Consider the following 15,935-nt stretch of genomic DNA (forward strand, 5'->3'; position numbering starts at 1 on the left):
TGATTTCATTACACCGGTATGCTCTAATCATATTCATTTTTCCACAGACCAAAAGCTATTCAATCGTTCCAAAGTTAGTGCAAGCAGCCAGCCTCCACACAGGGGGAAAACAAAGAGTGCCCAGCCTAATGAGAATTAAATGGCAGGACCAGAGTAAATAGCAGGGTCTCCACAGAGACTGCTGACCAGTAGGGATTTGGGTGGACTGAAGCTGGTCTTGAACACTAACAAAAAACCTCAGAATCTTACTATAGGTAGAGAAGTCCATGTTGTTTCCTAGGGCTATGAGATTATTCATATTTTATCACTGTGAATAACAGCAAACTCCAATTCAATTACCCATGTTTAGCTTTTCATGCTGCAAACTGTGCTCATGTGACATAACCAGGCTGAAGGCAGAGCGAGGTAAAGCAAGACAGAGTGAGATAAAGCTCAAACCAAACCACTTCTTTCTAAACCTGGGAATAACGAGTGCAGCCAAGCCAAGTGCAGAATAGCCTGAGATGAGCTTAGATTAATTAAGAATCTCAGGATTTTTGTTTTAAATCGATAATGAGATATCTAACAGCATAATCACATACGTTTTTTTGTCTATATCGTACAGCCATAGTGTTTCTACATTCTGTTCTTAAGCTTGCATCCTTCATAACTCTACTGGCTTTGTGTAGTTTGCTTATTATAAAACATGCATGATTTTACACAGATGTGCTGCTGGAGTTATTAAACACCTCAGTGTCAATGCTTACCTTAGATTAGTCTATCATTTAGTAATATCCAGCCAACAGCATCTTGTTGGCAGTTCATTTGACCAGGAGGGATTGATGCAAATTTGGTTTTGCTTTTAGTTTCCACATTCTGTTTTTAATTAAAGCCCTCGACCTGTGCTTACATCTCTCATATCTCATAAGTAGTTTCATGTAGTTTGCTTATTATGAACATGCATGGTATTAGACAGCAGTGCTGCTGGAGTTTTTAAACGCCTCTAATCCATTCTGATAATCCATCTATCAGAAATACACAGTCATTTTGGCAGAATCATAATACCTCTGACGAAGGACTAAAGTGCTGGAAAACAATAGAAGACCTTAAATTAATTTAGGATCTTAATTTACTTTGTTTTACATCAATATTGGGGTCTAATCTCTCCATTCTTACCACACGCAAAACAGTGTTACCACACGCCACATTTTTTGCCCATATTGTAAACCCTTAATGTTTCCACATCCTGTTGTAAATTAAAGACCTCAAACATGTGCTCATCTCCCATAACTCTACTGGCTTCATGTAGTTTGCTTATTATTAAACATGTATGGAATTAGACAGCAGTGCTGCTGGAGTTTTTAAACGCCTTAGTATCTAATCCATCAATCAGAAATATCCAGTCAACTGCATCCTGTGGGCAGAATCCAGAGACCACTGACTAAAGACTAGAGTGCTTGAAAACAGTAGAGCAGCTTAAAATAATTTATGATTTTAATTTATCTTGTTTCATACTGATATTGAAATAAGCAACAGCATTTTTGATTGTCACATTTTTGTGCATATTGCACACCCCATTGTTTCCACATTCTGTTTTTAATTAAAGCCCTCGACCTGTGCTCACATCTCTCATAACTCTACTGGCTTCATGTACTCTGCTTATCATTAAACATGTATGGTATTAGACAGCAGTGCTGCTGGAGTTATTAAACATATTAGTATCTAATCTATCTATCAGAAATAGTGCTGGGGAAAAAAAAAGCATTAAAAGGAGCTTAAATTAATTTGAGATCTCAATTTATTGTTTCACATTGATATCAGGATAAGCAACAGCATTTTCTCTTGTCTCTTTTTTTGCCCCTATCCTACACCCATTGTTTCCACATTGTGTTTTTAATTAAAGCCTCGACCTGTGCTCACATCTCTCATAACTCTACTGGCTTCATGGAGTTTGCTTATTATGAACATGCACGGTATTACACATGATCTCATGCCCGAGGCACTAGAAGTAGTTCTGTAATTTTCAGGAAAATCAGCCACAGAACACTCATTTCTCCTTGCCCTTGAGCCTTTTCTCCACTCAACCACTTCTAACAGATAGTGGAATACTGAGACAAATCACATGGCTCGCCTAAGAAAAACTTTTCAAAATTAATCAACGCCCAGGTTTAGCCGCTTCTGGGTCAATAACCTGCCAACACCATTCCAGGCTTTCTGTTTCAAGCAAGCCAATTCAAAGGGGCATGCTTAAGAAAGGAACTACCACAGGAGACAGTGGGTAGGAGGCAGCGGGTGGAAAAGAGAAGATAGTGCCGGCACCGGGAAGATATGTCCTCAAGCTCTGCACACGGACATCACACCTTGCGACAGGTATAATGCTTTATACAGGGCATTATTAATACCCAGTTGGTTCACACACTGATACATTTCATATTCTGCACTCCTTCTTCTCTGGCATATTTTCATTATTTGTGAGGACTTGGCTTTCTGAGGCAGCCTTTCATGTTGCTGCAACAGATACTGCACTGGATTGTTTGAAGTGAGCCTCTTATTTTGTATGAGAGCCAACTTTGCAACAGTTCATCTCATCGCGTCATTATACCGTTCAAGTCCTTTTTCTCAGTCTGATTATGTCTGACTTTTGTTGACACCTCATTTCACCAACTCCTTCATCTCCTCTCAGATATAAAATATCCTTTAAACTTGGAGCTGATTCTTTTTATGTAAAATAAAATAAATTTATTTTCATACTTTTCATAAAACAGTTCCGCAGAGTGCAAAAGACAAGATGATTTAAAATGACAGCAGCATCACAATTTGATGGATTTCGTGATCGTAAATACTTCACCTTTATCAGCAAAGAGAACAAGCAGAACCTATCTATACATACGAGTTCTGACCATAACCATACCAAGATATAATGTACTATAGAGGGCTGAACACACAAGTCTTACCAGAAATATTATTTCTTTGCAGATACAGGAAATTATTGTTTAAAGCGTTATTCTAATTAAGGGGTCACTTACTTTATTTAGCCTGCATTTTGGATGTTTACTCAATGCGCTCAATGAAAAATAAAAACTGTACATATGTTTACAACCATGTGATATACATTAGTTCTTTAATTCTAGCACACATTGTCAAATTTTAAAGTGTTCTGCATTGTAGATTAATACTAAAATCATCCAAACTATGAAGAAAAACATGGAAATATTAATATATATATTTTTTTTAGAGTCATTTGGAATGGCTTCAGCTGTGCTGAACTTGTTAAGAGTTAATTACTTGAATTTCTTGTCAATGTGTTTGAGAGCATCAGTTGTAAAGTTGTGAAGAGGTAGAGTTACAGGTATACAGTAAATAGCTCTTTATGAGTAATGTTAAAGAGATCTAAAAAATTTCAATAACTGTAAAAGTATCCTCAAGTGCAGTCCCAAAGACCATCAAAAACGCTATGATGAAACTGGCTCTCATCAGGAATGCCCCAGAAAAGAAAGAGCAAGAGTTTCCTCTGTTGTACAGGATACGTTTATCAGAGTTACCAGCCTCAGAAACTGCAAGTTAACAGCACCCAGATAAGATCAGCACCTAAATGCTTCACAGTGTATTTTGGTTTGTTTAACACTTTTTTTTTGTTACTACATGATTCCCTATGTGTTCCTTCATAGTCTGGATTACTTCAGTATTCATTTACAATGTAGGAGAAAATAATAAATAAAAAAAACATTGAATGAGAAGATGTGTCCAAACTTTTGACTGGTACTACTGTGCTTTTTCTAGCATGCGCTGTTTATGATATGTTTACTTAATGCACTACTTACTTAATGAAATGAATATTTCAATTCATTTCTCGGCACATTAATACTTCAATCAATCTCAAATAAAACAAATAACTGTATTTACTGGAGGGATCCTGACAGTCCTAACATTAGCCTGAATATTAACTATTCATTATCAAATGACTATTACACTATTTGAGCCCTTTCCATGAATTACTTATACCACATAAACCAATTATCTCTTTTTGGAGAATTCAGGAATTCTTCACTATTTTAAGTTATTTTATTTTAGGTGCCTTCATAAATGAGGAAATATAAGTCTAAATAAAACATATTTTAGTTTTATATTGTAAAAGATGAAAAAGGTTTCTCTCAAAAGGGGAAATAGTAGTTGATATATGGTTATTTATTGACTAAAGAAAACAGGCCTTTGCATTACTTCTACATGAAAAAGAAAACTGAGGAACTTGGAGAAACTGCACAGAGCACTGTTTGATCTTGAACTGAGCTGAAAATAGATGCTGGTCACACAGAGAGAGAGAGAGAGAAGGTGCTGGTCAACTGGGCTGCTGTGCGCGGTCAACAAGGTGACCAGTGAAAACACAGGCGAACCCACAGAAACCCACACTGTGAAGGTGACATCGCCTCTGTGCGCTCACCTGCTGCACTCGCGGATTGATGACGCACATATTTCATTAGAAGGGCTTTAGCAGAGGGAGGCACAGGGGCTCAGCCATATGTTTTCATTCCATTGAAGCAGCTAGAGATGCCCGAGAGCCATTCCTCAGGGGGAAACTGGACACAGAGACTATTAATCTCAGTCGCAAAGCAGCCAGAGGGGTGGTGCCGCTTGTGACCATTTGAAGCAGCGTAACAACAGCGCTCCTCCGCAGGTCCGGACGATTCGTTCAGTGTTATTTGCGGCGTATTTGCAACGCTTTAGCAAAGTCCACTGATCCTAATGTCTTCCAGCGCAGGCCCTAACAAGTGAAACGAATGAATTGGTCCTGTCTGAAATGGAGGAGGCTTTGAGGTGGCTTCATAGCCTGAACAGGAGTCATCACGGGCCAAGGACTTCTGTCAGGCGAGATGGCAGAGTTAGGGACACAGCACATCAAAATGTACATGCATAAACAGTGTTTGTCCTTGAGCTCTCTAATCCAGAGCTTTCTTCAGAGGGGGACACAAGCTGAATGATGAAAAGGTGAGGGGGAACTGGATGAGTCACTGAATAAGTGAGCAGCCCCCTCAGAGTATGTGCGCTTATAAAAATAGCAGGCTGATTAAGTCCTCTCACGAAATACTAGATTAAATAATGCAGTGGCAACATTGTTATTTATGTATTCATGTATTTACAACGCATGTGCAAATACTTACACACTGATCTTTATAGAGAATAAATTCGACAGATCTTACTTATCTGAAGGGGTTTCTAATTCTCCTGAGCAATTAAAAATGCATTAGTTTCAGACATAAGCAGGGCTATTTTGCATCCCAGCCTAATAACAAAACAAATAAAAATATGATCTCTAAACACTTTAAAAAAAAGTTTGAGTACCGTATTTTTCCACACAATAAGGTGCACTTAAAATACATTTAAGTCAGTGTGTCTCATAATCTGGTGCTCCTTATGTATGAACTAAACCAGTCAGGTCATAAGGAGCAGCAAAGCCACTCCGCTAAAGCACAGCATTATTGTTTAGTTCTATAGGTTAGTTCTCCAGCACAATAGCACATTACCCGCTAACTAGCTAAGTGCTAGTCCGAACCGTGATCTAATATCACCCTGGGTTACTGTAACACTCAGGGTTCCTCAGTGTAGTGTTAATTTTATGTTGCAGTCAAACTGTTTTTTTTTTATTTTTTATTTTTTATAAATAGTAAGGATTTTACAACATTTTACTGTCAATCAAAATAATCACGTAACTCTTTGCAGAGCACTAAAGATAAACCTCCAGCAGATGAACATCACTAAAAGCTTTCATCTGTGAGAAACAGGAGAAAAAAAAACCTTCATGTTCGCTTTACATCTGAAAAAATCCCACAGGTGCTTCTGTCAATCTTGTACCTGTAAGACGATGTGCGGGTCAATGCTGTGGGTCTGAAAGGATTTGCTCTTATTGAGGAAAAAAATAAATAAGACGGACAAAATAGAACTCAACTTCAAAGACAGCACTTGTGTTCCAGTAGGTGAAAAAAAATTTGACTCTCTGATCTGATCTAATCCTTTAACGATATACAGCTCTGGACAAAATTAAGAGACCACTTCAGTTTCTGAATCAGTTTCTCTGAATTTGCTATTTATAGGTATACGTTTGTGCAAAGTGAACATTGGTGTTTTATTCTAGCAACTACAAACAACACTTCTCCCAAATTCCAAATAAAAATATTGTTATTTAGAGCATTTATTTGCAGAAAATGAGAAATGGCTGAAATAACAAAAAAAGATGCAGAACTTTCAGACCTCAAATAATGCAAAGAAAACTAGTTCATATTCATAAAGTTTTAAGAGTTTAGAAATCAATATTTGGTGGAATAACCCTGGTTTTAATCATAGTTTTTATGCATCTTCTCCACTAATCTTACACACAGCTTTTGGATAACTTAATGCCACTTCTGGTGTAAAAATGGTCTCTTTTTTTTTTTTTCCCCCAGAGCTGTATGGTCCGATATTTCTATTCACTCTTTAGGGCTGTTTCAGTTTCTGATCCAGATTCCAGTCTGTATTGGAATCTGTATCGGTATTAGAAGTCCTCTGTCAGAATTGGATCAAACTAAAAAAAAAGAAAAATAAGTGGATTGGCCCATCACAAGTAAAAAATCCTGTCAAATGTCTTTGTAAAACTGAAAGCCAGTCTTCGGTGTTTAGGATTTAATATGTTTTCTGTGAAGCAATCTACAAAACATTTTCTTTATTTTATTAAAAAAACAGCAAGTGTCTAAAAAAGGCAGACAGAGAACTTTTTAAACACACAAACATTATATATATCTAATAGGGGTGGGCCATATGGCCATAAAATAATATCAAGATATTTCATGGTATTATCACGATAACGATACTTATCGTATACTGGTGATATGACAAAAACTACAGTACTGCAACAAAACAAAACTTAAATTTTATTATTGTATACAATATGCTATTGCACACCTCTAACTAAGATATTTAAAAAAAAAACAAGAATTTTAGCAGATTTGTAACAGAAGTCAATGATTCATAATGTCATGATTCTAATAATGCACTCCATATATCTCCATATATCCAGTATTAAAGTAAAATAAATGATACTGAACAGATATAATCTGTTTTTAGTAGATATATAATGTGAAATGAAAACAGTGTGAATTTGTTTTTGCTTAAAACAACCACAAAAGTAGTATCCTGATGTGATAATTAGGGGTGGGTGATATTTCAGGGTATAATATCGTTCACAATATTCAAAAATGTTGGCGATATTATCGCGTACGATGTGATATGGCACACCTCTAATATCAAGTATATCTATATCAAATCAAATTTGATATTGATATATTTGATATATTCACACAAAGCAATCCAGACTGTTCTCATACAGAGTTCCCCAATGGTGGAACAAACTTTCTTCTACTACCAGATCAGGAGAATCTCTCACTATCTTTAAGAAACTCCTGAAGACAGAGCTCTTCAAAGAGCACTTACTCTCTTAACACCTCTAACACACTAACTACTTCTAACCTCATTTCCTTCTTCCCCTCCTTCACTCCTGCATCCCATTATTTACCTTTGACCTCCTTTAGGCCCTTTCTAAAGATGTTTTCACCTTTAACTTCCATTACTGTTGTTCTTCACTATTGTAAGTCGCTTTGCTCAAAAGCGTCTGCCAAATATAATGTAATGTAATGTAATGTAATATATAATAGATGAAAATATATACAGTACCTTTGCCCAGTACTGTATAATGTGAATCTTTTTAAAAGGTCCCATTTCAGAAAGACAATGTTAACGCAACTTTAATTTAATCAGCATAGATTTTCTGCTTGAGCATGAGCAAGAGAGGGCAGAGACAACAAGCAACTCAGGAGGGGCACTGAATCTTCCCTCCAGTGAAAGAGGGGCTTTACAGTCTCCATAACACCCAGGAGCCTCGCATATGGAATCACTTACTGTTCCATGAAGAGGCTCCTATGATTTTACTTTACAGATACACGTTCTCTCACAGTCAGAGATCCAGACATGTATACTACACTGACGAGGAAAACAAAATTCCATCATTGGAATTTCACTCACATGTCCACATAAAGGCATGCTGGGAATTTTGTGTGTGTAAGTGTGTGTGTCATACATGTTTGACAACTCTCTAATAAATTGGCCCACAGACTTTCCCCTCCATTCCCATTACCATTAAAGCCCAACCTATAGCATTAATACACAGTGGAATTTACTGACATAATAATGGCTTCATGGAATCTTGAGTTTTCAAAGATGCTGCTATAAGGAGTCAGTGATTTGTTTCTAGATAAAACATACTTTAACTGCACACAGCGGAGCCTACATACCACCCTGTATTTCCCTGGAATGGCTACAGATTGCCATATAACACCTAAGTGAATATAGAAAGACTAATTTAGTTAAAAAACTAAATTATTACAGTCAATTCATATAAATCATTTATCTAACCTAACCTAAGTCTACAGCTTGGAAAAAAATAGAGACCACTTAAAAATTATGAGTTTCTTTTATTTTACCAAATTGAAAACCTCTGGAATATAATCAAGAGAAAGATGGATGATCACAAGCCATCAAACCAAGCTGAACTTGGTTTTTGAACCAGGAGTGGCATAAAATGATCTGAAAGCAATGTGTAAGACTGGTGGAGAAGAACATGAAACCAGGCTTATTGCACCAAATATTGATTTCTTAACTTTCAAAACTTTATTAATATGAAATTATTTTCTTTGCATTATTTGAGGTCTAAAAGATCTGCATCTTTTTTGTTATTTCAGGCATTTCTCATTTCCTGCAATTAAATGCTGTAAATGACAATATTTTATTTGGAATTTGGGAGAAATGTTGTCTGTAGTTTATAAAGTAAAAATCAATGTTCATTTTACTCAAACATAAACCTATAAATAGCAAAATCAGAGAAACTGATTCAGAAACTCTGGTGGTCTCATTTTTTTTCCAGAGCTGTATTTTAATGAAAACAAATGGTCAGACTGTTCTGTGGTCACTTTCTTAGAGCTCACATTAAAAAGAGCAAAACTTACTTAATTAAATCAATTAAATCTGTTTTATTTGTACCTTTGGTTTTAATCACAGCGTTCATCCAAAGTTGCATTAATAAGATCCAGCAAACAATGACCCTACATTTTCTGAATTCCATACTATAACCACAGGACAATGCTTCTTCCCATACCGCTGCCATCTCAAAAGCTTGCCATGGCTAGCCTCATCCCCAGACCTAGCTGTGGGATGCTATTTAATGAGCTTTTAACAATCCACCTCCGTCCCGAAGGAATATCTATCAGGAAGTTTTAAGTTGCATGGGATGGGTCATCAAAGAACATCATAAGAAACCACTGTACTGAGTGGGTTACACACTACTTCTGTATGTGTAGATCAATACATTTTGCCCATATCAATCTAAAATCTAAAGTTTATTGTTTCTGGTAACCTTTGCATTTCAATCAGATACTTCATTCTGGATGCTAAAACGATTTTTGATGATGAACCTAATAAATAATACTTTCAATAGGTCTAAAATATGAGCTAGATTTACCAAAGATACACAGTAAATAATGTAACCAGAATATTTTCCAAGCCAGAAATATTAAAATTAGTATTTAATCCAAACTTGTGTTACCAACTGAATCCAATTAGGGGTTAACAGAATATCCGCATTATCATTATAATTACTACACAAGTTTTCAGTAAATATGTTTTCTAACTATTGGAATGACTGGTGCAGCTTAATGATTGTGACAAACAACAAAAATCTAATGAAATGGCAACATTTTTTCTTAATTTCCTGTAAGAAATTTGACACCATTCCAAAGCCATTGTTGCTTTGAAACCAGATTTCTTGAACAAAGGGCTACATCTTCTGTTTTTCCTCTTTTTCGTCTTCATATTATTATTCAAATTAATTGTTTCCTCATATTGCATGCTGTCATTTTTATGGCTTATTGCTTTATTACGACACTGGCTGAAGGCTGCAGATAAGCTGTCTCATGGATGAAAAACTTGTGCATGTAAAAAAAAAAACGCAAATCATTCCTTTCCTACAGTCCATCAGTCACACACAGCTCTTCAGAACCAGTGAGTGACAGTGAGCATTCACTTCATTCTCATAGAGCAGCCGGTTTAAACGCAAAGCCAGCATTACTATATTCTATAGTACTATTTCTATATACTATATCTTTACTATAATTCTATATACTATTATCTATAGTCTTTATAGGTTTCATAAACATAATGGCGAGCCTATACTAAAAAACAGATCCATTCAGGTCCAAAACACAATAAAATATTCAGCAACATTGAGAATAATCATATTGTGCATGCTTAGGCCTGTCACGTTTAAAAAATTTCAGGACGATATATTGTCCCAGAAATTATTGAGATAAATGATAATACCTGGTCTCCATGTTTTTGGACTGTGGGAGGAAACCGGAGTCCCCGGAGGAAACCCACGCAGACACGGGGAGAACATGGAAACTCCACCCAGATAGGGACTTGAACCCAAGACCGCAGTGCTGGGAGGCGAACGTGCTAACCACTAAGCCACCGTACAGCATATGCTGTAAAACACACATTAGCTCAAAAACACACGTGTCCATATGATCACAGATGGCTCAGCCATAGCTCCTGCTATAAATTAATTTTTTAATGTAACTGTCAGACACTCGAATACGTTCGCCAGCTAACACATCTCCACACACTCTCCGCTGTGTAAGTGCGCACGCGCGTGTTTGGTGCAGTTTGCTGTCTGACAGATTCAACTTGGCCTCAGACAGAGAGCCGGTGAGAGAGCAGCACTAGAAATCTAGCGTTCTAATGTAAACAAACTCGCGCGGAGACCCGATGGCTGTTATCGACGGCAAAAATGATCGCGGTTAAAAAATATATCATACGGTAAGTCGATAACTTAATTATCGCGACAGGCCTATGCATGCTCAATCTTTTTTTTAGGGCCCCAATTCATTTTTTACATACAGACACTCAAGAAATAAAAAGACCTAATGTAGTGTTAAGATGAATATTCCATATTAATTTATAAAGTCTTCATTAAAGGCACTCTAGCAGCCCAACACTACAATCAACACTAAGGTCATGCAACCAGTAGCCCTAGCATCTCTGAATGCACTTTCTAGTGTGCTGTTCCAACGAAACGATGCTAGTCCACACACTGGTGCAGTCTCAAGAACTTGACTTTTGGAAATTCCTTCTGAGCAGCATTGCAATCCGACACTTTTTTGGATGCAACCTTTCTTTTTTGAATTAGGAGTGAATTTTAATGCAAATGGTAGCTACATCATTTGAATAGAAATGATAATGAATTGCCTTATGGCATGTCTTAAAGCTAATGCTTGTCAATTATAATTATTCCATGCCATACGGAGGCCCTATAGGGATCTCTAAACTGAAAGCTCACAGGCTGAATCAGTCCACACTGGAAATCTGTTGTAATGCTCCATGTGGTTGACTTGAGGTCACAGAAGGACAAAGGAATTCAGGACAATGTTTCAGTGACTTACTATAATTTATATAATTTTTTGGTTAGGTATCAAAAACCTGCAGCCACTTATATAATAACAGCTGGGTGTACTGGTTCTGAAATAACAACATGAACTATAGATATTCCCCAGAGTGATATCCGCACTGATAACTGCAAACAGATTCAAACACCCGACAATGAAAACCATGAATGCTGTGCTTTCATATCAAGGCCTTATCTACTCCCGCCCCCGACAAGAGGATTCCTGCTCTCGATTGGCTTAAATGTAAATTTTAACCTCTTTTCAATGAGTTACACCAATTAACAAGTGATCTTTGATTTAAACAAATTTAAACAAAACAGCAAACCCATGCAACCACATTTCATTTACTAGTTAATTTTTTTTATTATCTTTTTTAATTAGTAGCTTTCCATTATACAATGTTGGCTCATGATCACAAATATTACCAAAAAAAAAAAAGACCAATATTAAAGGAGAACCCCAATGTAAAATTGACTTTTGGTGTAGTAATGATTAAAAAACAAAATATGACAAAAAAAAAAGTACTAACCTTTGTTGAATAGCCCACCTCTGCTCTCCTACAGCTCCCTGAGATACAGTAGTTTTGTGCTTTTTGCCCAGCAGAGCATATTTTGCCCAGATAAATTGCTTTTTACACCGTTATCCAGGCTCAAAGTAGCTCCACACCTCTTTGAAAGAATCCAGAAAGCCCTAACATCTAAAACAATGCATTAATAACTCAAAAATTACACAAGAAGTTTATTAAAAACCACTGTTTACATCCCATTACACAAGCTTCAGCTTCGGGAGCCGCCATCACTGTTAATTACAGACATATATACATAGACTCCGCACAGCCTTCCTCCTGGCGTAGCAGCCAGGATGTATACATATGTATACACATAGCATGTATACATATCTATGTTATTATCAGTACAGTGTTGTCGGCTCCCGAAGCTCAGGCTAGCGTGTGTAAAAAGCAATTTTTTCGGGGCAAAATATACCCCGATACGACTGTTGTACAGAGTGCTGGGCAAAAAGCACAAAACTACTGTATTTCCGAAAGCTGTAGGAGAGCAGAGGGGGGCTATTTAACAAAGGTTAGTACTTTTTAATCATGTTTTACTACACTCAAAGTCAATTTTACACCAGAGTTCTCCTTTAACACTGACTAAAAATGTAGACTGACATGGGCGTTCTATATTGAGCTACACATAGACTTCTCAGCATGAAGTTGTAGAGGTTCACAATGTTGTCCTGCAATCATCTATTCAATGCAGCTCAAATAACAAGTATTAAACAGAATTTCACACATTTTTAATCTGAGGTACATTAATAAAATGATGTATCTGGCCATGGTACAGCGTTTGCGTCTGTAAGGTAAACTCTTGAGACTGCAGCAGTAAGTGGATGAGCACTGACCTGTTGCACTAGAGTGCACTAGAGAGTGCATTCAGAAAAGGCAGGGCCACTGGTTGCACTGGTTATCTTATTAATGTTACATTAGGATGTCAAAGAGCCTGTATGAAAGACCCTATGGGATCATACAGGAGTTTCAGTTTAGTTCTCCAGCACTAGCTTGAAGCACTAGCTCTTTTGCAGTTCAGAGGTGAGTATTATCGGCATGTAGTCTGCTGCTAACCCTGGCTAGCACTGCTGGAGCAGTATTAGCATTAGCTGCTAACCACGCTATGCACCTCTTCAAGCATTCAGTCGTAAGTATTACTTGTTAAAACAAGCCACGTGGAACAAATCGCTTGCTAATATCGCCCTGGCTTACAGGAACATACAGGGTTTCTCAGTGTAGCTCTGTCAGGCGGCCGCTAGTAGCCGCTAACCAAGACTAGCACTAGCGGTTAGCTGCTAATGATCATACTGCTTACCCAGCTATAGTGGAAACCTGGAAATCTCAGCCTACTGTAAATAAAAGGATGTGGTTTTTCTCACCCAAATAAACAGTTTTCAGGAGATGAATCTGTGTAGAATAATATCTTTGGCTTTAAAGGTTTTTAAAGAATAACAGTGTTTACTTATGTATGAAAATAGACCAGAGAATAAACGTTTACTGATTGCGCGCCTTGTAGTGCGAAAAATAACCATTTTTGGTCAAAACTGAACAAAATGACTTATTCAGTGCATCTATAATTAAGACAGATTTAAGTTAAGGGTGCCTTTGAAGGGAGAACTGTATTTTAGTTAAAATGATAATTCAGTACATTTCAGTTCAGTTATAGAACAGGCCACTTCCAAGAGAGGATATCAGCACTGTCTTTTAAGATATGTGTAAGAATAATAATGTAATAAATGTGTTACAGTGTTAAAATAGGATATGTTTTTTTTTTTTTGCCAAGCTACATGAGAAAAGTCAGAGAAAAAATGTGCTTTAATATAAGAAAAACAAAAAAATGAAGTTATTTGAGGCATTCAACAAAAAGCAGATCATTCCTAAACGACTGACTCCTTGGTGACCTGCACTGAACGAGAGGTATCTATCGCTCCATCAAAAGAGGCCCATTTCATTCCATCTGGACAGTTCACAAGAAGGCCATAATCACTCCACATGGTACAGCAGCACAAATGGATTGAGTGAACAACTGGCTAAACTCCGAGACTTCATTCACAAACTCTGGAGGAGGAAAGTTTAAGAGCCAAGTAACAGTTCATTCCAGTGTAGAGAGAGTAAGTTCTGAAAAAACCGGCAAGCATGAAACACATGAAAACAGCACCAAAAGGACATCAGACAAAAAGGCTCCTGATAGCTACAAGCTAGTATAAAGACACAGACAAGCACTTATGTCTGTCATCAACTCAAAGCAAGTAATCCAGCTCAGAAAAATGTTAGCATTACATTCAGTTAGCATTAAGTTAGCATTACATACCTGGCTGTTAGTAATAATAAAAAAACAAAAACAACACACAAAAAAAAAACACTGCGGAGGCTCATTTCAGTGCTTTTCCTAATAACAATAAATATGTCTTTAAGTAGATTAATACAATGCCTGGTCAAAAAAAAAAAAAAGGTAACACTCTCTAATATTTTGTTGGGCCGCCTTTAGCTTTGATTTCAGCACACATTCGCTGTGTCATTGTTTTTAATAAGATTCTGCAATGTCACAGGATTTATTTCAATCCAGTGTTGCATTATTTTTCACCAAGATCTTGCAGCAGTATTGATGATGGTAGAGTCTGACCACTGCGCAAAGTCTTCTCCATCCAGCACATCCCAAAGATTCTCAATGGGGTTAAGATCTGGACTCTGTGGTGAACAATCAATGTTTGAAAATGATGATCTCATGCTGCCTGAACCTGAACTCTTTCACAATTCCAGCCCCATGAATCCTGATTTTGTCATCTTGAAATGTGTCAGTGTCATCAGGAAGAAAAAAAATCCATTGATGGAATAACTTGGTCTATATTCAGTATATTCAGGTAGTAAGCTGACCTCATTCTTTCAGCACATACTGTTTTTTGGCCAGGAAGTGTATTATTACTATTACAGATTTAATAACACAGCTTTTTGTAACTATCATTATGTAACACTGAATAGCAGATAAAGAATCACTTACACAGGAAGCTTCTATTCTTCAGTTGAAAACATCAGAAATGGAGCTACAACACAAAACCAAAGACTTTATTTAGCATTTTGTATGAAGTGCAAACAGATTAAAACACTGACACACGGTAAGCTTTAAAAGATGTTGTAGAAGGTGAAAACAGTAAATTGATGGAACACAGAAGAAATCATTTGTTTAGAAAGTTTACTCTTCAAAGCTCTCAAATATCCAACAGAATACAACAAGCATATTTCAAATTATTCCAGTATGCAGCTTTCCATTACGCAAATACTATTTTCAACAATGTATCATTTAGCAAGAGTTTTACAGCCTTGAGGCTCAATCATGGCTCGTAAACAATGACAACATACAACAAAGATTTAATAGAGATACTATGACACAGTGAAAAATTCCAGTGAGCAAGAAAGAGACAGGCCGTTCCGTTCTGACTCTGTAAATGATTCTCCACAGTCTTGCCATAGAAACCAGCAGACTCAAAAACTCTAGCTGCCTAAAAAGAAAGAACAGGAAGGTTCCACCTGATTAAAGCAGTTCATACCCAAACACTACTGACCACTACCAGTACTCTCCATACCAAAAACCTACCTACCTCTTCCAGAACTTTCTATACCCAAACCCTACTGATCCCTACCGGCATCCCCCATACCCCAACCCTACCCTACTGACACCAACCAGAACTCTCCATGCCCCAAACCCTACCCTCCAGAACACTATCAATGCTCTTCACACCCCAAACCTACCAGAACTCTCTATACCTCAACCCTAACCTCCTGACCACTATCAATGACCTCTATCATTGCTCTTCATACCCCAAACCTAGCTACCCCTACCAGAACTCTCTATACCTCAACCCTAACCTCCTGACCACTATCAATGACCTCTA

At 37.1% G+C, this 15,935-nt stretch overlaps 1 protein-coding gene across 3 annotated transcripts in view; it reads right to left on the minus strand.

The window, feature by feature from the left end:
- rad18 (RAD18 E3 ubiquitin protein ligase) overlaps positions 1-15,935 on the minus strand; it is a 91,801-nt gene that overhangs the window by 446 nt on the left and 75,420 nt on the right. The window contains exon 13 of one of the 3 annotated variants that reach the window (XM_007254374.4): positions 15,044-15,086. The exons of the other annotated variants lie outside the window; for them this stretch is intronic. Coding sequence (XP_007254436.2) covers positions 15,062-15,086 — 25 coding nt within the window. The 3' untranslated portion in view covers positions 15,044-15,061. The remainder of the gene's footprint in view (positions 1-15,043; positions 15,087-15,935) is intronic. 3 annotated transcript variants of the gene reach the window in all.

Source organism: Astyanax mexicanus, chromosome 5 (assembly GCF_023375975.1).
Source record: "Astyanax mexicanus isolate ESR-SI-001 chromosome 5, AstMex3_surface, whole genome shotgun sequence".
Taxonomy (NCBI): domain Eukaryota; kingdom Metazoa; phylum Chordata; class Actinopteri; order Characiformes; family Acestrorhamphidae; genus Astyanax; species Astyanax mexicanus.